We start from the raw sequence: 22,251 nt of genomic DNA, 5'->3' as shown, positions 1-22,251 counted from the left end.
TGTGCGCGCGAGCGCGCGCTTGTTATAATATAAACAGACAGTAAGTAATACATTTATCAATCGAAAAAATGTTGTAGCACGTAACGCAAGAAATTCATAATCCAGAGGTCATAGGAATCCTACTAAGGTAAGTGTATTTTTCAAAATCAATTTAAATAGCTAATTTCACATAAAATCACCGTACTGTAAACATATCTTATATAAAAAATATATATATAACTTCAGAAAAAAATAAAAAATACAAACAAAGAACAATTTTCGAAAATGTCAAATTTAAGGGAATACACAAGAGCTCTCTAATCAAAGTTTTTGCGCTAATCAGTGCGAAACAAATTTTAAATTTAAAAAATATGTAACGTAATTACAGACGTTTTGGCTGTACTTTAAGCCATAAAAAAATAAAATTTGCAAATAAATTTTTTTACGAATATTGATCCCAGTGTCGATTCGATATTTTTTTTTTTTAACATTGTAGAAAATTGTGCAATCTGCCAATGGGACATTCAGTACTATTGCTTAATTTTGAATGAAGGAAAACATATAAGGAATGTAATCAGTGTTATATCCTATATAACGTAAGTCTAGATAAATATAAGCACATGAGAGTTGTAACAGCTGGGTTAGATTAATTTAACCTGATTTATTGCCAGGTAACAAGATAATTAGTATTACTAATAGTAATTAATAATAATAGATAATTGTAGATTACTGTAAATTAGTATTAATAGTAATATTAATAAATTATAGATTATACAATACTGATAAATTATAAATTATAGTGTAATTTACTATCTATTAGTATTACTAATGGTAATAAATTGACTTAAAATAATCTTCAATATATTTAAGATCATCTTAAGAACAGTCAATCTATTAATATTAGTACCTTAATTAAAATGTTACTTAAGGGGATGCTGGAGCGACGGCCGAACTTGATCGAAGTCGATACAGACTTTTTTAATTTCAAATTCGATAAAAATATCTTTCATTCAATTCCTATATTTATTATATATCGTTGTGTCTCACTCAAACACATTCATCTGTCCTTATTTAACACATTGTAATGTTATCTCTTGCAAGATCGAACACCTACTGCTAGATACAATTATTGCTTTGTTTACCATTCCAAATCTTCGCTCAGCGTTCGTATATACGTTATTTGCAGATCGATATAAATCTTTCGTTTTAAGCTTTTAATCTTAGTTTCATTGATGAATTAATGTGTCATTTCTCGCTTCTGACGTCACAATTCAATATGGCTGTGGCGACTACTTAAGAGCCTTAAAACTCTCACTTTTTCTCTTTAGAAGCCGTCCATATATTACGTGAGCAAATTTTTAGCCATTTTTAATCCCCTCCCTCCCCCATTATGTAAGCAAGGGTCAGGATTTCTGAGACCTCCTCTCCTATAATTATGTAAGATTTTTCCATATGCAATGTAATAAAAAAAAACTAATTTACTGATATTATTAATAACTATTCGTTTTGGCATAATATTTTTTGTCAACACAATAATACGATTTTTTCAATTATTAAAAGAATCGTACAATTGCATTGAAAAAATAGTGTCAAAACGAACTGTTATTAATAATATCAGCAAATTAAATATAATTTTTAGACTTACATCAATCATGTGATTAAACTGAGAGTACAGACGATATAGTACTAATCTTTAACTATTAGTGTGCAAAATATATAATCTAAAATATATATTGTGAGAAAATAAATATATAAATACAATATATTAAAGTTTTATCAACTTCCGTTCATATTTAAATCACACTAACTTTATCATATATCCACGCCATTGCATCAGCAGCAGATTTAACAAGCTTTTTGCAAATAGTGCTCGTTGTTTTTCATCAGCAGCGGATAAAAATCTTGCATAAGGATATGTACGATCCCTTCCCCTCTCATGTAAACATTTATTAGAATTTATCTGACCCCCTTTCTCCAATTATGCTTACGTAATATATGAACGACCCCTTAAAACTGAAAAAGTGAGAGAAATAAAAAGAGTTTTAAGCCTCGCTTAAAGTCAAAGTAACGTTGGTACAATCGGGCCTTGGTGCTGCACTGTCGTTTGGTCCATAGAAAACTTTTGTATTAAGGAAACATCTACGTCAGGTGACAGCTCTATAAGTTCGTCTATAATAGGCAGTAGCAGTTGTGGTAAAAGCTGTAAGATACATCGAAAGTAATTTAATTTTCTAGTATAATAGGGTGTAAAGTAAATCCGTAAGTGAATGGTTGAAATGCATTTCCTACGTTCTACTCTCTTATTGCTTATTCTACGTTCTATTATATCAGAAAATTAGCTTACTCTCGATGTGTCTTACAGCCTTATCACTACTGCTACTGCTCATTGTAGATGGCCCTTTAGAGTTTTTAATTTTTTTTTTATTTTAGTATAAAGTCTATTACAGCACCACCAAATTTTGCGTCTGCTTTAATCTTGTAAAAGGATTTTTGATTCCGTTGAGTAAATTCGGAGATTTACATCGATCTGCAAAGTCCTGACAATTTGGTAATGGACTATGAATACTGACTTATGATTATTTGAGCTAATTGAAGATTAATCGACTATAATCTATAAATTCTTAAAGAAATCTTAGGTTATTTATAAAGTATGTATAAATAATGTCAGATTTTTAAAAGACAGATTATGATTCGTAATATAGAGATTTGTGAAATATTAATCCAAATGATGTTTGAATAATGATCTATGAATATAAGTATTAATTAATTACTCTCTTAATTACTTAATTAATTAATTAAAGATTGAAAATTATTTATTCTATACTATGAATTCGGGCCTTATAGGCAGTCTAAAGTTTTGACTTAATCTTAATTCGTAATTTTTCTTATTTTAAATTTAGAAGTGTGTAAATATAGAGAAAGAAATGATTTGTGATATTACGTGAGTGGTCTTGTAACTCCAGATAAGAATTTTCCTTTATATTGCCACATCCGTAAAGACACTGGTCTGCCGTTTCCGAAACCATGACCACTTGTATCCGTAGCTGAATGATAAGCACGGATCCGCGTTATCAGCGTGTATGATTTAATTACAATATACGTACTGCTGACAATTTGCGCACTTTTGCTTTCTTTATCGGCTTTTTCTACACTTAGAGAAAAAAGACATAATATGATGACACACAACTAATTAATTTATATACAATAATTATATAAATTATATATAAAATCAGTATTCACATCTCATTTTTATCGATAAATACATGCGTTTAGCATATAGTTCATATTATGTTGGGGAAAGTGGTCTAAATCGGACCTATTTGCAGTTTTTGTTCTCTATGAGGCGTAAAGTCCGATCGTAAAATCGAAGGTGCCATTGGAAAGATCATTTAATTCCCTCCATTTTTATTTCAGACCATTTTGACGTATCTCTCAACTGTGTGTTAAACTATAATGGAAAATGTAAAAACGCTTAATCCGCAGCGTTAATTTTGTATTTATTGAGGATGATCCAAGTTATGATCTCGAAACGTTTAATTTATTGTTAATTTCTAATAAATAATCTATTGTATGCATGCAGATTCAGTATTGGCTCTTACCGATTTTTTTTATTACATACTGGGAAAAAAGTTACTGGTTAAAAAAGTATTATTTGATTCAACTAACTGCAACGGTCACGGGTTGTCTAGCAAATATTTGTTAATTCAAACAAACAAACACTAAGAATCTTATTGGACCGTACATGTGAATGCACAATCATAGAAACAAATAAGTGGAAGTGACCTGGAAGTCTCAAAAATATAATCTTGAGAAAAATGTTTTGCTCATCATGGTATGTGCCTCTTCGCATCGAAGAAGATCCTATTTTCTCGTATTATCAAAAACAACGAAGACATGTTAAATAATTAAGTTACAGGACACATCCTGTATATGTATATACAGGTTGTCTGTTAACGACCGCAAAATATTTCGTGCGTGTGTAGAACAGACTACACTGAGTCGAAAAGTCTTGTACCATTTTGCGGTGTCAATAATAGTTAAGGAGATATTAACGTTTAAAGATAACCGAATAAGAGCGTCCACCGATCGCGAGGAGTGGGGCAAGCACCCCGCTGACCACCGCGAGCCTGAAGGTCATCCCCACTCCCAGCGGCCCGCGCACCGTGCGATCGTGGCCGGTGGGTTGTACATTCGGCAGCAATAGGCCGGCCGGACGCTCTTATTCGGTTATCTTTAAACGTTAATATCTCCTTAACTATTGTTGACACCGCAAAATGGTACAGGACTTTTCGACTCAGTGTAGTCTGTTCTACACACGCACGAAATATTTTGCGGTCGTTACCAAACACCCTGTATATATATACAGGGTGTCCGATAAGTTTTGACAAAACGCTCGTGTGTAGATAAAATGGACTAAACTGAGTCGAAAAGTCCTGTACTATTTTATAATTTTCGCAATAGTTAACAAGATATTAATTACTAAAAATCGCTGAATATTGGTTTTCGATAATTTTTTACTTAAATACTATCAACTTTACAGAAAAACAGCAAGAAATAAAAATTATTTATTTTCTTCTCTGTAAAGTTGATAGTACTTGAGGAAAAATTATTGAAAACCAATATTCGGCCATTTTTAGTAATTTCTTGTTAAAATTATTCAAATTTTAGTAATACCTTGTTAACTATTGCGAAAATAGCAAAATGGTAGAGACAAGACTTTTCGACTCAGTTTAGTCCGCTCTATCTACACGAGCGCTTTATATTATACATATATATAAGTCATGTTATATTTTAAAATGTATGAGTACATAAATATAATATAAGAAGATTATGGATCATTTTATTGTTTATTATTTACTATTATTATTATTCGTAAATAACGTGATAAATCATCTGCAATAAAAAATTATATACAACATCGATATGTCAGATGTGAAATCGAGGACTAATTAATCTTTTAAATATTATTAATTATGATTAATAGCAGGAATAAAGTGTGGAAGGAGGATAAGAGCGAAACAAATATAAGTATAATATAAGAAGAGCTCCTTCTATCCAAAATAATTTGTGGGCTCGAAAAGAGAAGAAAATATAGAGAGTATCTTCTTAAAAAGTTTTTATTTAGTCATTCAATCACGAATACAATCACATACATAAAATTGTTTTAACTTCAACATCATTACAAATGTTGTATAACATCAAATCACTCAGGTAATAATATATAAGCTACCTAAGCGAACGATGTTATCGTCAGAATGATACTGGGAAAATCCGGAAAAGCATCAAATTATGAATCGCTCTGACGGGTATCCCAGATTTGCATAACTCAGCTTATCAGTAAGTGATTCTTCCGTAACTAATAAAGTTTCTATTTCCATCACGGGAATTATTTCGCGACAAATCTATATAAAATTAGTTGTATTGTTACCTTGATACTTTTGTCGCAGATAAAGGATTAGTTTATATAATTTATCATCTACAAAAATATATAAGTTTGCAAATATGTATATGTATATTCAAATAGAGCAAAAATTCTGCTATTTTTTAATACGTGAAATTTCATGACTTATACATTTGTACGGCAAATTTTTCGTATTGTGCATTTGGTTCTTGATACGATATTTAAAAAAATAGCCTTAAGATTTCATTAATTATTGTATGAAAACCATCGAGTTACGAAGTGTATGACATACGAATAGATTGATAAAGATAAATCAACGCAATGTATGTTTCTTAACATTGTGATGCAACTTTTCTTAAACTTTTATATATAAATATTAATGTTAATACCGCACACACAAAAAGCTGTCCGCAAATTTATTTTGCGAAGTTACATTTGTGATGTAACTTCATCGAGAGAGCTCCTAGATTTTTATTAAAGTTGTCTCACTCGAAATTATTATGATTGCATCTCACACGCAATCACAATAATTTGATGTCGCATGTGATTTATAAGACAAATCACGTGAATGCGAATTATCTACATCGTTCGCGTCTAATTGCATAATCTACAAATTGTTCAAGCATTTGCGAACTACTTTGTAAATAATAAAAATTACAAAAAAATATTATTTTACATGTTCATTGTATGCACTTTCTAGATCTGTATTGCTTTTTAAGTACACTTACATCTTTATTCATTAAAAAAATTCTCAAGGAATACGTTTAAAATCGGCTCTCAAACGGAAAGATCCCTTTAATCTTTTAATTAATTCATTAACTTGTTAATGATGCGGAAATGCACTGTACCTATGTTCACTTTGTCCTGTTTCCCTATCCGCTTTACCCAGGTATCGGGGCAAAGTGAATAGTTTTACTTATATTCATATCTTTTATTAATGTTTTAAAACTATCAAAAATGTTTAAAAGTTCTGTTTATTATATTTTAAGCTTTAATAAAGTACAATTAAAATTAGCACATTGTTTCTTGTACCCATCTCTCTCAACCAATAATTTTTTTAAAAACCTTTTAAACTTTAGGGTATCCACTTCGCCCGGGTTTCCCCTGTAGCTAATATATTCTTACTTTTGTATGACGTACATGTAAACGCAATTGGTTGGTCATTACATTCATAGCTCGTAGTAATTATCTCCTCGTTACGGTCAGGTGTGCATTTTCATTCGGAGGACGCATATTATCTAAAAATTATTTTTTACTGCGTTTGTGACCTAGTTTAACAGCCGGAAAATACATCGTGTATTTTGTAAATGTATCGCATAAGTTTCTTAATATTTTTTCAGACATTTCTTTTACATATATTTAAAAATACTAAAAGTATCAATATACAATCATCAATCATCGTATTACGTGATTGTTATTTTTTAAATGTTTTATACGCCTCTTATTATTTAATGTTCCAATCTTTTTTTTCAATGCTGCATTAATCTTTAAGGGAAACGCTTATAGCGAATTCGATTGGACACACTCAGTGTGCACTGGCGCACATTAAAGCCGTCGTACACAAAATAATGTAAAGATATATTTATAAATAAACATAGAAATTGATTAAATCGTGAAATATCTAATACATTTTATTATACTATTAGGTAAAATATGTATTTCATAATTCAAAATATTTGCATTTAATTTTTATACTCAAATTAACTAAATTATGAACTGAATAATGAGGTGAATCAATTTCAAACTATACTTGCTTTACAAATTTTGAATTTTAAGCAAGTATAGTTTAATGGTATAAAGAAAACACATAGTTGCTTATTTATAAAAGTACCCATTTTGTCTACACATTTTTTTGAAACAACTATATGTTTTCTTTATACTAATTGACTCATCTCATTATTCTGTTGTAAGGTATGATTATCAAAAAATTAATAGTTTACAAAATATTTAATATTACATGTCAAAATATGCTAGAATTAAGTATACAATATGTCGTAAACTATTGATTTTTTGTATATCTCTACTTTAATATTTTTATATGCAGAATAATTAGTACAATTATACCACGTAAAAAATCATATTAATTTCATTAAAAAAAAATTAAGGTGACTTTGAAATCTCCGAGCTCCTTCATTCATAGAAAAATTATTAGTAGCATATTGTACCTACTTCTCTTGAGATGCTATACAATTTTATTAAATAAATTATTTCATATCTCTAAAAAAAACAGCCGAGACATTCTAGATGTTTAATAATAGGTAATTCTAGATAATTTAATAATTCATATTATTAAATTACAGATAAGAATTTTAATTTAGCAATCGTTGCTTTAAGGTTATTATCCAGCGGTTCATATGTATTTAATTTATTAGATAAATTTACTAGGTTTTATTAATCTATTTTTATATTAATTTATATAATTACAATAACATGATTCAAGTCTGTAAACATTTTTCAACATTATTAACGTGATAATTGAATACTGTTATGTATATTGTTGCGTAAATAATAGATTTTAATGCAATTTTCGCATTTTTAAACATACATGTAATGAACGAAATCATGAATTGTGATTATATAACATCAATTACATTTTATTACGTTCTTCACATGAACAAAGGAATTTGAAGAAAAAAATCATATAAATGCTGTTACTAGGTATGCGCTTAATACATACATATTTCACGTATTATGTAATATTAAATAATTGTTTCTCTTGAAGTAACAACAAATTCTGACGTTACATAATATACTTGCACATTTATAAAATTATTGAATTTCATTTAAAAAATTATTGAATTTCATTAAAAAAAATATTTTTGTGATGTTAATCGCATTTTATTTAATTGAATATCTATTCTTGACTTAATCCGCGACATTTTAAGGACAATCCCAGGTAGCAAGGTATCATCTATTTGATGTAATTAATTGGTCATTTTTAACAAATCTGACGTCCTATCATTGTAAAAGTGACGTAGATTTGTCACAGTCACATAACGTCATATTAATCAATGTCTAAAATACATCATTATTTTCGTATTTTAACGTTACCAATACGTCATCAATTAGTCATTTATCTAATTATATGAGTCAATAAGTATAACGTAAATACATTATAAATAAATGGCGTCAATTGGTAAAAAAGATAACGTCATTATTACATCTTAAATAGCTCACATGACGTGAATAATTCAAAATGACTAACTATTGACGTCAAAATGACTACAGTTTGCTACCTGGGATGTGTAATATAATTATACATTGAATTCTGACGAGGGTATTCCATCTATTCACAAGATACTCGTGAGATTTCCTCGTAATACGTAACGACTCATTCAGTTCTTAACGTATCTATTTCCTCCTAATTAAATCACAACGGTATAATCTATTTGAATCGGAAATCCTACAGTTTCTCGTAAATCCCCGCCGCATTTTTGTCACGCAAAATATAATTAAATGAACTAAAATATGACTATATAAAAAATATTAGACTGTCAAAGGTAAATTTGGTTAATTGAGAAATGGTATTTATTACATGATTTCAGAAAAGTAAACCTTGGAATAAACTTCTCCTAATATGTTTGTATGTCATGACGTCCACTTACAATATCCGATAAAATGGCTCGGACAGGAAATATAATGTGGTGGGGTGTACGTACGCTTGTGCACTTTAAAAGCCTTACATGCTATGAGAAAAAGTCAGTATTCAGTTTATACTTACAATCGGCGGTAGTTCGACAGTTTTTTCCGATTCGGGTTTGACACTAGATGCCATTTGATAAAGCGTTGAAAATAATAATCTAACTTCCGAAAAAAATACGATATAATAATAAATATATACGTATGTGCGTCAGTTCCATAGTTTTTCAAATATTTTGATATAATAATTATTCATTGTTGTTATATCAAACGGTTGTGGGTAAGTTAATTTTTTTTAAAACTAAGTTAAGTTAAAGTTAACAACCTCGAAAATTTTACTCAATTAAGAATACAAATTAATCCATAATGAAATTAATTGAATTAAAAGCTAAGTTAATAAAAAAAAATTAAAAAGTTAAAAATTAAAATTGTTTGATTTCATAAAAAAGGAAATTTTAATAAAATAGTACGAATCATACGTATGTGATCGATGGACAACTTTCTCGATCATTCGTTTAGCAACTTTTTATAAATTCTTAAAACTAGCAACTTTTTATAAATTCTTTTCAAAGTGTCATCTTCCTGACCTGACAACCGATATGTACTGCATCCCAAACAGCACTAAATATTTATGATAAATATTTATTATTTATTTTTTTAAATGTTATATAAATATTTTATACATATTTTACATAAAGCTTTATTCGAAATATTATTAAAAGATAAACTAAATATTTAATGTAATATTTATGATACGTATAAATAAATATTCTTATTAAGTATTTTTTATTTGAATTTTAAAGTCTTATTAAGTATTTCCATAGCATTTACTACAAGATTTACAATAAATATTTCATAATATTTACAATAAATATTTATGATCTATGCAATCTAAGACCACAAAAATATTGTGTGCTGTTTGGAATATGTTAGCTTCAGTGCTAATACGAAACTGAAATGAGCGGCGACCGATATAAGTAGCGACACGTGGAGTCTTTCGACGATTTTACTTATGCCATGACTAAAGGCCTAGTTTACATTGTGCACTTGATTCGGATACTAACTAGTAACTTTCTATTGAGTTATCTTATGGTGAATTCGATCATTCGCACTACGCTGGATCAGTGCATATTAAAAGTCGCTTTATGTAAAATATCTCAATGCAGTGATAGAGCTCTATAATCAACTCTGACAAAATTATAAAATTCATATGAAATCTCTATGTATAATTCGATAATTACGTATGCAACCACGAGAATTCATTGTACATAATATTAAATAAAATCGTATATTTTACCAAATTACTTCATATATAGTGAAAACAATTATTTGTAATCAGATGAAATCATATGAAATCATGTAATATATGGAACAATATTTCAGCTAGTGGTTACCCTTTCGGAGTCATATATAGTCCCATGCTGTGATTAGCCTACTATCCCCATCCGTTCATTTTTTAAAAACATTGATAGTATATAATAACAGATAAACAAAATAAGTCTGTTGGGCTTTATTAAGTAAGAACTACACTTACTATCTAAATAGAAATCAAACATCTCAGACAATCATATACGACTGTAAAACAAAAACTTTAAAAATAAAAATATTTATTTACGTGTACGATTTTTTAAAATTGTAGCGTAACTTCTATCATAGATGTGTTCGCAACGAGATGTTATAGCAAACTGAGCGACAGTCGCTGAACGCTGCTGCGTGCTCAGGGCTCAGACACGTTTACGCGTGTCTCACGTGTTTTGTTTTTAAGTAGCCTTGATTATTCTACTTTTTTACTCTTATCTGGAGACACGGTAGTGTCTCGGCGCTAAGCCAAGCGCAGCGATAGTATACTAACCCCGTTCTCCCCTATAAAGCTCGATAAGTAGTTGTTTTGTAGGAAATTTTCACAGCAATAAAAAAGCTCTCTTGTCATTTTTCGTTATCTCTTCTTATTTTCGAGTTTTGTTACTTAATTACTTCCAAATGCCTCCCTTAATGTTGTTAAAACATTTCCTGATTTAATCTTTTTATACACTTAACTGTTGATTAAAACAAGAAAACACCTGTTTATAATTTCTTTTTTTTTAAAACCTCCGACTGGCTTATAACTACATAGCATATCTAGACAAATAGAATATTTTAAATGGTTACATTTTTGATTTTTTAAATTTTATTAATTAATATTTATAAATATTAGCAAACCTAACTATCAATTGATCAAATGACATTGTATTTTCAGATTAGCAACATGGTCTCGTGTCGTAATTTCAATAATTACCTATCAATTGCTATTATTAGTTTAAATATAATTTCGATCGTAGCTGTGCCTTCCGAGCTTAAATTAGTTAATGTGGTAAGTGTACTTAGATAACATTATTATTGATCATTTAAGATTCACAGAAAATCTCTCTTTCTCTCTCTCACACACACACACACACACACGCGCGCACGCGCGCGAGCAATCCCGCACATTCTGTGAATACCGGCCTATTTTATTCCAGAATTGCTATATTTGAATGCATGATCGATTCTTTTCCTTTACATTTTATAGGTATTTAGACATGGCGATCGAACACCCGATAATAATGGTCGTGAAATGTTTCCAAATGATCCATATATAAATTATTCCTTCTATCCGACAGGCCTCGGACAATTGACCATAGTAAGTACCATTTATAATATTATCCGTAATATAAGAATATAAAGTATTTCGCTCCTAAGAGATGCGCAATGTTGACCAATCATAGAATTGCCACAATGCAAAAGGCAATATGGTTCCATCTATGATCTGTGACAGATTAAGGATAGAATCCTTAAACGTTGCTCAAGATTCGAGATGATCTTAAGTTAGCGCATGAACCAATCAGAGAGCCCTATTAGCATCTTAAGACATTGCTTGAAATTAAGACCGGATTCCGACCTTTTAAATTTAAGTTATACGTTGCCACGATGCTATCGTGTTGCGCAATCGCGCTGGAAAAATTCGAGGCTAAATTTTGATTGGCTGCTCCGAATTCAAAAAAAGGGAAATGAACTTTTATTCACCTTTGCGCTGTCTAGGCGGTATCCAGCTAGTGGTACGGGAATGATGCATATTATTGGAAGTGCATCGTTACAAAAGTTAATCGTTTCTTCTTTGAAAATTAAGATTTTATTAAATTATTTTCATTTCAATAAATATTCATATCAATTCTTTTTCAATTTTTTTTTAAGATTAATTAAATATTATTTAACACTAATTGATCGAATTTATGCAATCTTTTACAGGAGGGCAAGAAACACGAATATAGATTGGGCAAATTTTTGCGCTTTAGATATAATGACTTTCTTGGCAATTTGTATGTGCCAAAACTTCTCTCAGCTCGTAGTTCGGATTATGAGAGAACAAAAATGTCTCTGCAACTTGTTCTCGCTAGTTTGTTCCCACCGAAAAATGTACAACGATGGAATCCTCTTTTAAATTGGCAACCAATTCCGACATTGTACGCTCCACGTATCGATGACAATATTTTTCTTGCCGACGAGTGTCCACAGTAAGTAAAGGAAAGCAGATGAAACGAGTGATCAATTGATGAGAAAATAGCATTAAATCTTTTCTTAGCAATTCAATTATATAATTATATAATTATGATTATAAGAATATAATTACAGAATAGTTTTATAAAAAAGACATATACCGCTATTAATTGTTTAGATATTTAAAAAACTAATATAGAAAAAATTACTCGATTTACATTTTCAAACGTTTTCAGATTCCTCGAGGAATACAATCGAATATTGAACTCGCCTGAAGGGCAAACAAAGATCGATCTGTTCAAGGATTTGATGGGCAACTTGACGAGATTAACTGGCAAAAATATACAGACGCTGGAGGATCTTTACTTTCTTTATCACACTTTCGTAGCCGAATCTTCTTTAGGGTTGACTCTTCCTGAATGGGCATATGATTATTTTCCTTATGGTCCATTGTTTGACGGAATTGTAGCTGCATACAATGTTAGTAACTTTACTCCTTTAATAAGGAGATTATACGCTGGTAAGTTATATTTATCTTGATGAAAAAGTTTTATTTAATAATACATAAAGTAACAATTATTAAAAATGTATATTAATAATTATACAGAGTGTACCAAAAATGTGGAAATCCCGTAATAATTTTTGTAAAATCAAAAATATTTGCAAACGGTGAAAGTTAATCTATTGATATAAAATCAAATTTGTTATATGTATAAAACTTCAGTCTATTACAAATGTGATAGATTTTTTACATGATTAAATGAAAAGCAATTTTAATTAAAATTTCATTATTATAATTATGCTCTTGCATTGTTTCAGGTCCAATGATCCGTGCCATGACAGATAGTATGATAGCTGCACAAAATTCAAATGCACCGAATACGAAGATTTACTTATACAGTGGTCACGAGACCAACATTGCAGGTATGTTGCACGCGTTTGGTGTGTATAAGCCGCATGTACCTGAGTATTCTAGCGCGGTTATTTTGGAATTGCAACAGATCCAGCAAGAGTATTATGTGAAGGTAAATATTTTTATATCATATACATACAAGCAATATATGTGTTATTCTAATAATGAAAGAAGAAATAATACAGAGATATATAATAATTATATATATCATATATCATGAATTGTTTTAGCTTGTGTATTATCGAGGCATTCCACCAACTATCAAAGATCTTACAATCCCAGGTTGTGACACACTGTGTCCCTTCGATAAATATTTAGATTTAATTGACGACTTAATCCCATCTGACGAAGAGATGATTTGCGACAAGAGACAGACTCCAAGTTTCGCCGGCACGGAATATCCTGCCGGTTTGCAGAATATTTTGGAGAATTTAATTAAGAGATCAGCAATCGAGAAGAACACTTAGTGATAATGTACATGCCATAATAATTAACATGTCTAGAAAATCATATGCACTCTGCCATAAATATTACAATAAGACTTTTTTCATGGAATCATTCTTTTTCATGTTTATTTATTTAATCGCTATTAAATATAAATATATACTACGCATCAAAATTATATAGGGATACTATATAGGAATAGAAGATTACTTTCAATCATGCGAAATATATCCAAAATTAAATCTTACGCGTAACATCGTTATGTAAGATATATTATATGTATTTTGAAGCTTGAAGTCTCCCTTTCAAATTCGTTTTTTAAAATTTATTCTGCGACTCTTTTTCACCGAGTTAATTGTCCCACTTCCAAGTAAATTATACATTTTTGACACTTTCTCCGAAAAATATTCATATATATCTTAGGTATTAATTGATTGAATTATCTGAGAATGTGCTGCGAGCAGGTTGAACGATCAGACTTACACTTCATACTCGAAGATGGAACAACGAAATCGGGTTTATACAAATCGCAAACAATAAAATCAGAAAAATGTAACAAACCAAAATATCTGATTAATTAGTTAGAATTATATAGTTGAAAAATTGGAACTTTTTTTATTTCTTTGCGCTTACATTATATATATTTGTTAGTTTGTATTATAAAGAAGGTTTTATAAATAAGATATCCCAAAAAATTTGGGACAATACTCAATGTGTAAGTAAATCGGATTAAATTAAGTCTAAAAGTCATATATAATGTGCAATTTTTGTTAATTACATCAAATAATTTGAGACACCCTGCATATTGCATGTACACCATGTATTATACTTCTTACAAATTTATGTATAGTATAACATAATTTAAAAAATTGTTTTGATGTCCAAACATTGAGGGCCCAAAAACGGGCGAAAAAGACCCCTTCTTTGGGATCACTCTTTTACAATAAAGCGTAACATAAAGTATAGTATGTTAGCACGCTAACATCGTTGTTGTAAGCGCATTTTAAATACGGGCCGATGTATTCTTATAAACGCTCTCGTTTTTAATTTTAATATCTATTATTTGAAAAGAAGAAAGTTCATACATTAAGTTAAAAATTGATTTTTTATAAAATTCATTAAATTAAGTTAGTTATTAAATTTTTACCTTTTATTTAACTTTTAACTTATTAATAGTTACTATCCAATCCTTTTAGATATTAATAGATGCTATATATATTATAAGATATTATATGTACGTATTATAACAGTATAAACTTAAAATTAAACTATCCTAGACATCTTATGTCCAAAATCGAAATTCTTCCAATCGGAAGAATTATAATAATAACTCCTATTTTCTTGAGGCTTTCACGGGTGTTACCTATGTGACAATCTTGCGTTTCGCGGGTTTTCTCCGTGTTTAGATCCATTCTGCAAGGTTCACGAAACGTTGGCATTCCAAGAATGGATCTAAACACGGAAAAAACCCGCGAAACGCAAGATTATCACAAATAACTCCTATTATTAATTATATAATTAACAGATTTTCTTCACTTTTTATTACGGATGTTTTCTGCATGAAATAGTTAAGGAAAAACTAAGTCCGATTAATTTTAATTATTTTCAAATGTAATCCGTCTTTTGGTGCTAATAGAAATGCTTTAGGATTGTTTACGTAAGGTATTGGTGTTTTCTCGCAAGTCTCGATTTTGTAATTTCGTAGTATCTTTACAAGTCCAACTTTACTCTGATAAATAGCGAAGCGAGAACCTGAAAATAAAAAGTAACTATAATATAAATTACATTAATGTTTTTAAATGAAAGCATTTTTTTATTAAAAATATTTTTTAATGCAAAATCAAATGAAAAATAATATTTAAATTTATTTTGCTTTACCAATACAATTTCTTGGCCCGTCCCCGAAAGGTAGGTAAGACATTGGATGTCTGCTTTGCACAGCGTCGTCACTAAATCTTTCTGGATCGAAAACTTCTGGCTTTGGATAAATACTTGCATCTCGATGAATTGCATAAACAGGAATCCATACCTTTTGACCTTTCGGTATATTAACTTTGGTACCATCGAAAGTATAACTCATCACGGATTGCCTCATAAGAAATGTTACTACTGGATACTTTCGTAAGGTTTCTACACGCAATAAAAACGATACTTAATTATAAAAATGTATCCTACATTACAAGATTACAATTAAATTGAAGCAGGTTATTAGCACGGTATAACAATGGGATCATATTGTAACATTGTTGAAAAGAAGAATTAACCAGAGTATATGTTTCTTTAATTTCTTTCTTAAATGACTTACCTTTGAAAATTTTATCTAAATAACTCATCTTTTTAATATTGTCATATCCGAAGTCTCCATCATATTTTGCATAAACTTCGTCAATTTCTTCACGCAGACTGTTTTGTATTTTCTGATTTAATGCTAACTCGTAGAGCGCGTTACTCATAGTCGTTGACGAAGTTTCAAAGCCAGCAATAAAAAATACGAATGCTTGAGATGTTATTAAATCGTCTGTCAAATCTAAAAATGTAATTTTTTATAGATAAGTCTTATAAATTTAATAGGTTATTAATTTTTCTTACATTAATTAATCACTTAACAATTTATATATATCAAATTTATTATATTATCTTTGAAATTATGATTATTTTCAAATAGCATGTGAAAATACAGTCATAATAGAAATTTGATCATAAATCATAATAAAAGTTGAAGTTAACTTCATTTTATTATTTATAAATTATTTCAGATATGTGCAAAATCATGTAACTTTTTAATATAAAAGTTGATCTATGTAAAAAAAACATATATAAAGATATATACATTTAATACATACTAAAATCACCAAATTTATCTGGATGTTTTTTTAATTCGCGCAACATATCAATAAAATCATTTCTAATAACATTATTCGTTTCTCTGTAATTCATGTTTTCCTTGATAACGCGTATAAAAAATTTAGTAATATCTGTATATGGCAGAACGTAACCGAGCATATTGTAAAGCCACGGAGATATTTGTCTGATTCTTGATCGTAATATATTTGTCCAAGTCAAAGAGAATATTTTTCTTCCCATTTTGCGAAATTCGCTATCTTCGTTCGACAGTGCATTCATCTCGATGCCAAAGGCACAACTACCGATAACGTCGGTCGTATATTTGGCCGACAACTCACGGCATTCTACAGGTTCATTCTTGCTCGATATTTTTTCCATATATTGGATCAGATGGTCAGCACATTCTGACATTAAAGAGAACATTTCCTTCAGTTTACCAGATGTAAAAACAGGTGACAGATTTGTTCTCAACGGTCGCCATCTTTTTGGCTCCAAAGAGAAAAGATGTTGCGATAACGGTTCGATCTACGACAAAAAAAAGGGATAAAATAAAAAATTGTCATTAAATAAATTTAAAATCCAATTTTCCTATCTTATAAAAACTTGTTTAAGACTTTTGAAGATAACTCTACTGAAAAAAACCTCATCACAAAGTTACATAATCAAATCATGTAATTAAGACAAGTAAATCACGTAACAAATTTATATTATTCCAAATCAATATGTGATTTTTAAAATCACGTTATTTGAAAAATCACATGATATTAGAAATAATTTTATCCATGTGATTTTATAGTTATCAAATTTTAAAGAATTTAATGAAATAGAAGAAAAAAAACATATCGCCACGTGACTTTCCAAATTACATCATTTAAAAAATCATGAAATGATTTGGAATAATTACGTAATTTATTTGTCTTAATTACATAATTTCGTTATGCAATTTTGTGATTTTTTTCAATAGGGGAAATTTCACGATTTTTAATACAGGCTATGAGCCAACGCTGGATGTCAAATGCTACAGTTTAATAATTATTGTGGAGCATATACAATTACAAAAACATACGTTTCAATCTATCACTAAATCATTTTCAATGTTAACGTATAAACTTCATAACGGAAATTTTAATTATTTCATGATTGGTAAAAATGTCCGCTTAACAATTTAAAAATGGTTGAGACCGATGAATAAAATTTTTTTCAAAAAACTAAAAAAAACTTACAAAAAAAACTTATTTTTTTATCGTAACTTTGATGTAGCGCGCTCAGTTCGCTTGACTCTTTGTTGCATCACTGAGCAAAATGACAGCGTTGAATCAGTAACATTGTGTGTGTGTGAATACACTTATACGTATACAACTTTAAGTATTCTCACCTTTTCGAAAATGGGAAGTCCTCTGTCAGCAAATTTGGTAAAATCTTTGATAAGAATATCCTTAATTAAATTTGGATCTTTTACAATAAGAACGGGTGTCTTCCTGGAGAATATTCCAACCAATGGTTCATCTTTGTAAGCGTTGTATATTTTTGTCAAATAATCACCTGGGGATATCTTGGTAAACATAACATCTTTAAAATTACCAAGTCCCGGTATCGTGAATGCCTCGTGACTTCCAAAAGTCAAAAGTCGACGTGAGAAAATAATAAAGAAAGAGAATTACTACGGCAATGCCGCATAGAATTTCAAAAGGCTCCATTTTTCAACACACTCATCAATCGATTATCACGAATGATCTTTACTGGAAAAAAAGGAAAACAATGTTTTGTTATTTAAATGTTCGTAAACTGAGTAATCTTGAGAAATTATAAAAGAGGAAACCAAAAATTATCTAACACGTCGCAGGTCACAAATAAGTGTCATTCGAAAGGTTTCGATAAAGTAGATCAATTTTCAATGAGTACAAATTGTCAGGTGTGTCCTTCACGAAGTTATAGATCATGAAAGTTCAAAGAGACGGTCATAGTCAAATCAATGTTAACTTCCTTGTAATATATATCCAAATATATTAATATAATATATCGTTGCAAAGCATTCAATAAGACGAATTCGTTATCATATTCGGGTATATAAACTATATGTATAAAGAATAAAAATAAGAAAAAGAATAAAAATGAAAAATAAAATCAAGTTGGGTTTTTGTCAGAGTACTTTCCAATACAATGCAGAGGTCGCTCAGCGATTTTGCGGGTATTTGAATCTCGGTCTGGAAGCTGGAACCTGCCATTGCATATCCGAGAAACCAGAGAACTGTCATGATGTGTGCACAGCACCTTACTGGTTATTTTTGCTAACAATAGTACCCAATTATTGCCGGTATCAACCTTTTGATTTACTGAAATGTAGATCAAGTATTTAATTCGATTGCAGTACCGGGTTTAGTAGTTATCACTTGGAGGTGGCTTTCGATGATGAATGGATCTGACAACTTTTTATTTACAAAAAGACCTTCCGTATAACTCGTGAAAGACGCATCTAATCACCATTGTGTCCATTGAAAACTTCGATCTACTCATCGAGACTTTTCGAATGACACCTGTTTTTGACCTGCGATGTATTAAGCAATTTTCTATAGATTTTTGGCATCCTCCTTTGTTAAAAAAAGTTCTAATTTAAGTCGCGATTAAACACAAATAAGATTTTTTTTATAACTTTAATACTATGATCCTATCATTTTTTAATAACTTTAATCCTATCTCACAATCTCTGTATCGATGTATTTTGATTACGTAGTTTCTATTCGATTGTAACTTATTATCGAGAAAAGAATTGTTTGCTTCGTAATTGTTAGCTTTATCAGATTCGTATATCAGTAATCAAACCTTGCGATGCTGAATTAAAAACAAAAGAAATCTTTGTTCTTTCTTATAACGTTTTTCATTGGCAGAACTAGTGCGCACTCAGTACACATTAAAGCTGTTGTACACTATTCTAATCTAAATGTAAAAGTAAGATATTTCAACTGATAAAATGCCCAATGTGTATTTTATCAAATAGCACAATAAAATGTATTGAACATTTCGCGGTTTAATTCGTTTCTATATTTTTATTAAACGTTATATCTAAACGCCGATTTTTGTACAACGGCTTTTAAAGTGCACTGAGTGCGTACTAGTTCTGCCAATGAAAAACGCTATTAGTAAAATCTGGCCCAAGAAACAATAGGTTTATTCGCGTCGCAAGCTCCAACATGCTCCAATATGCTCCTACCATAGCTTCTACTCACTCTGTCAAGTGCGTTGGAGTAAGTAAGAGCATATTAGTAGGAGCACGTTGGAACATATTGGAGCATGCGACGCGAACAAACCTAATAGATCTGTTCTTTTTGGTAAAGTGAAAAAAGAAAGGCATAATAGACACGATCAATAATACTGATCAGTTATATGGAATCAGTAATAATACGAACAGTACGCATGATCAATATTTTTACAATCTCATACGATCAGTATTATTGACAAAATTACAATAATTACAGTAATTATCAATAAATTTAGTTTTTGTACACAATAGTGCCATTGTACTAATGGAAATATGCGCTCTTGTTATAAATTTTACACAGTTAATAATACTGTCTATATGAATAAATACTGATAATATTATAGACGGTGATCCGGATTTCTTAATTGTTGAGTATTATCGCTCTCTGTGAGATAAGGAATATTGTTGTAAGACATATAGATATTCGAGAATGACTGTAGTCAATATATTCTACATCGATTCATCAATTAATCACTCACGATCAATATAATATTATTAGTATTTGTTGGTACTGACAGCATTATTATCGATTGTGTGAAGTCCATATATCAATGTTGTTTTGATATTTTGAACTTTGATACATTGGCGGATCTGGATATTTTTAAGGTTTGACATATGATAAACTAATTTCTTTCAATATACGTTGCGAGATTGAAATTACAGAATTGCTTCCTTTTTTGTTTTTTTCCTTTTTGAAATTGTCAATTTAATGTAGATACCAGGGCTGGATAATCATTTAAAATGCCAAATATAAAATACTTAAAAAATGTATTTAAAATGTAAAATGTTTTTCGAATGCACTTTATATGTAAAATGGGTAAATAGATATTTTAAATAGTTTTCAAATACAGAATGGTTTTCTCTACATATTACATTTTTTAAAGTATTTTACATTTAGCATTTTAAATAGAATTACATTTTAAATGGCATTTTAAATGCAAAAATACCCAGCCCTGTAATAATGTATCAACTTGATACATGTAACGAATGACATACCTGATTGCGGATGGCAGTGCGATGTAATTATATAGCGGTAATGTTGCCGTGTATTACTGAGTGTTAGCTCACTTGTAAGTGAACTTGTACTAGCTCGGAAGTGTAACCAGAGATTAATACTAACACACTGCCGGTGTCTAGATCGAGCGAAATTATAAGAGTGTGCTCTAACACGGGGAAACGCGAAATGTCACGATGAATTGTGGAAACGGTATATGTTCGGGATTCATCTTCTGTAATTTTTTATAACATTAAGTATATTTGAAGCAATGACTCTGCAAATGACAGAAAGATCGATTAGATAAGATTCCGTTGATATATAAGCGGATTTCAGTGCAATACAGGAGTGCTTTCCAAAACTCAATTCTATCAGCTCCGAGTATCTTTTATTCTTATTGAACATTCGGTAAAGAACATAAAGATAAAAGATACTCGGAATTGATAGAGCACCTTTGGAACGCACCTCAGGATATCCTATTTTAATTGTCTCAAGCAAATATCTCAAAAAATATAGAAGATACGAAAAAATGTTTCAGGCAAGAGTTGTAAGGTTCGAAGGGAGACATAAGGCCGAAAATTCTTATAAATATTTATAAGTAATCTAATAAGTTCTTGTAAGAATCGTATGAGATCTCATAAGTACCTGCGTGAGAACACATAAAATCTTTTTAGGTCTGAAAAACATCTTTTAAGATTTTGTAGGATTTTAAACGGTTTAAGATTTTCATAGAAAATCTATACATATCTTATATATAAGGTTCACACAAGATCTATAAATCCTTATAAGGGATTTAATTAGTTCTTGTTCGAACCGTATAAAATCTCATAATCTCTTATATAAGATTACATAAAATCTTTAAGTTTTTAAAACATCCTTTAAAATCTTAAGAGATCTCAGAAATTCAAATAAGATCTCTTCAAAAAATTTATAAAAAAATTTATACAGTGGGGAATTTTTTTATATTTCAGTGGACTGATAATATCATGTGACACCGTTGTTACGTATAACTATGGTACGAATTCGGGTGAAGCGGCTACTATTATTATTCCACCGCTGTCACCAATTACGTTATGTATGCTTATGTTAAGAATTGCTAATAGTCACGAATTGGATATTTTTGCATATACATATGAATTACTTTTTTGCGTTCGCGGAACGTCGCCTATTTATCTTACGACCCGCGGCTTGGTGTAAAATTCTTGCACCACATTGTACGTCGCGTCGCTACTGAGTGTGGAGTGGGAAGAGAGAGAGAGAGAGAGAGA

At 30.0% G+C, this 22,251-nt stretch overlaps 2 protein-coding genes across 11 annotated transcripts; one reads left to right on the top strand and one right to left on the bottom strand.

Moving 5' to 3' along the window:
- Positions 1-1,737: 1,737 nt before the first annotated feature.
- LOC108729739 (venom acid phosphatase Acph-1-like) lies at positions 1,738-14,166 on the top strand. Of its 10 annotated transcripts, XM_018458975.1 has the most exons (11): positions 1,738-2,127; positions 2,410-2,527; positions 3,560-3,811; positions 4,967-5,316; positions 8,926-9,031; positions 11,256-11,369; positions 11,568-11,678; positions 12,284-12,549; positions 12,769-13,052; positions 13,352-13,557; positions 13,676-14,166. In XM_018458975.1, the coding sequence occupies exons 5-11, from the start codon at positions 8,999-9,001 to the stop codon at positions 13,910-13,912; spliced, it is 1,251 nt and encodes a 416-aa protein (XP_018314477.1). In that variant the 5' UTR covers positions 1,738-2,127; positions 2,410-2,527; positions 3,560-3,811; positions 4,967-5,316; positions 8,926-8,998; the 3' UTR covers positions 13,913-14,166. The 10 variants fall into 10 exon arrangements, with proteins under 10 accessions (XP_018314477.1, XP_018314481.1, XP_018314483.1 ...); XM_018458974.1 differs by lacking the exon at positions 1,738-2,127 and having other exon boundaries at positions 2,214-2,527; XM_018458977.1 differs by lacking the exon at positions 1,738-2,127 and having other exon boundaries at positions 2,214-2,527; positions 4,964-5,316.
- A 1,291-nt stretch (positions 14,167-15,457) lies between these two features.
- LOC108729738 (cytochrome P450 6A1-like) lies at positions 15,458-21,238 on the bottom strand. The gene is given in 7 exon segments (XM_018458973.1): positions 15,458-15,641; positions 15,768-16,019; positions 16,195-16,416; positions 16,733-17,258; positions 18,109-18,331; positions 18,333-18,472; positions 20,986-21,238. Coding segments are annotated over 6 exon segments (1,494 nt in total). The 5' UTR covers positions 18,431-18,472; positions 20,986-21,238; the 3' UTR covers positions 15,458-15,468.
- Between the last annotated feature and the right edge of the window lie 1,013 nt (positions 21,239-22,251).

Source organism: Mycetomoellerius zeteki, unplaced genomic scaffold (assembly GCF_001594055.1).
Source record: "Mycetomoellerius zeteki isolate Tzet28-1 unplaced genomic scaffold, Tzet1.0 scaffold79, whole genome shotgun sequence".
Lineage (NCBI taxonomy): Eukaryota > Metazoa > Arthropoda > Insecta > Hymenoptera > Formicidae > Mycetomoellerius > Mycetomoellerius zeteki.
Note: the sequence above shows the minus strand (reverse complement) of the source record. Positions and strands in the feature narration are given on the sequence as shown.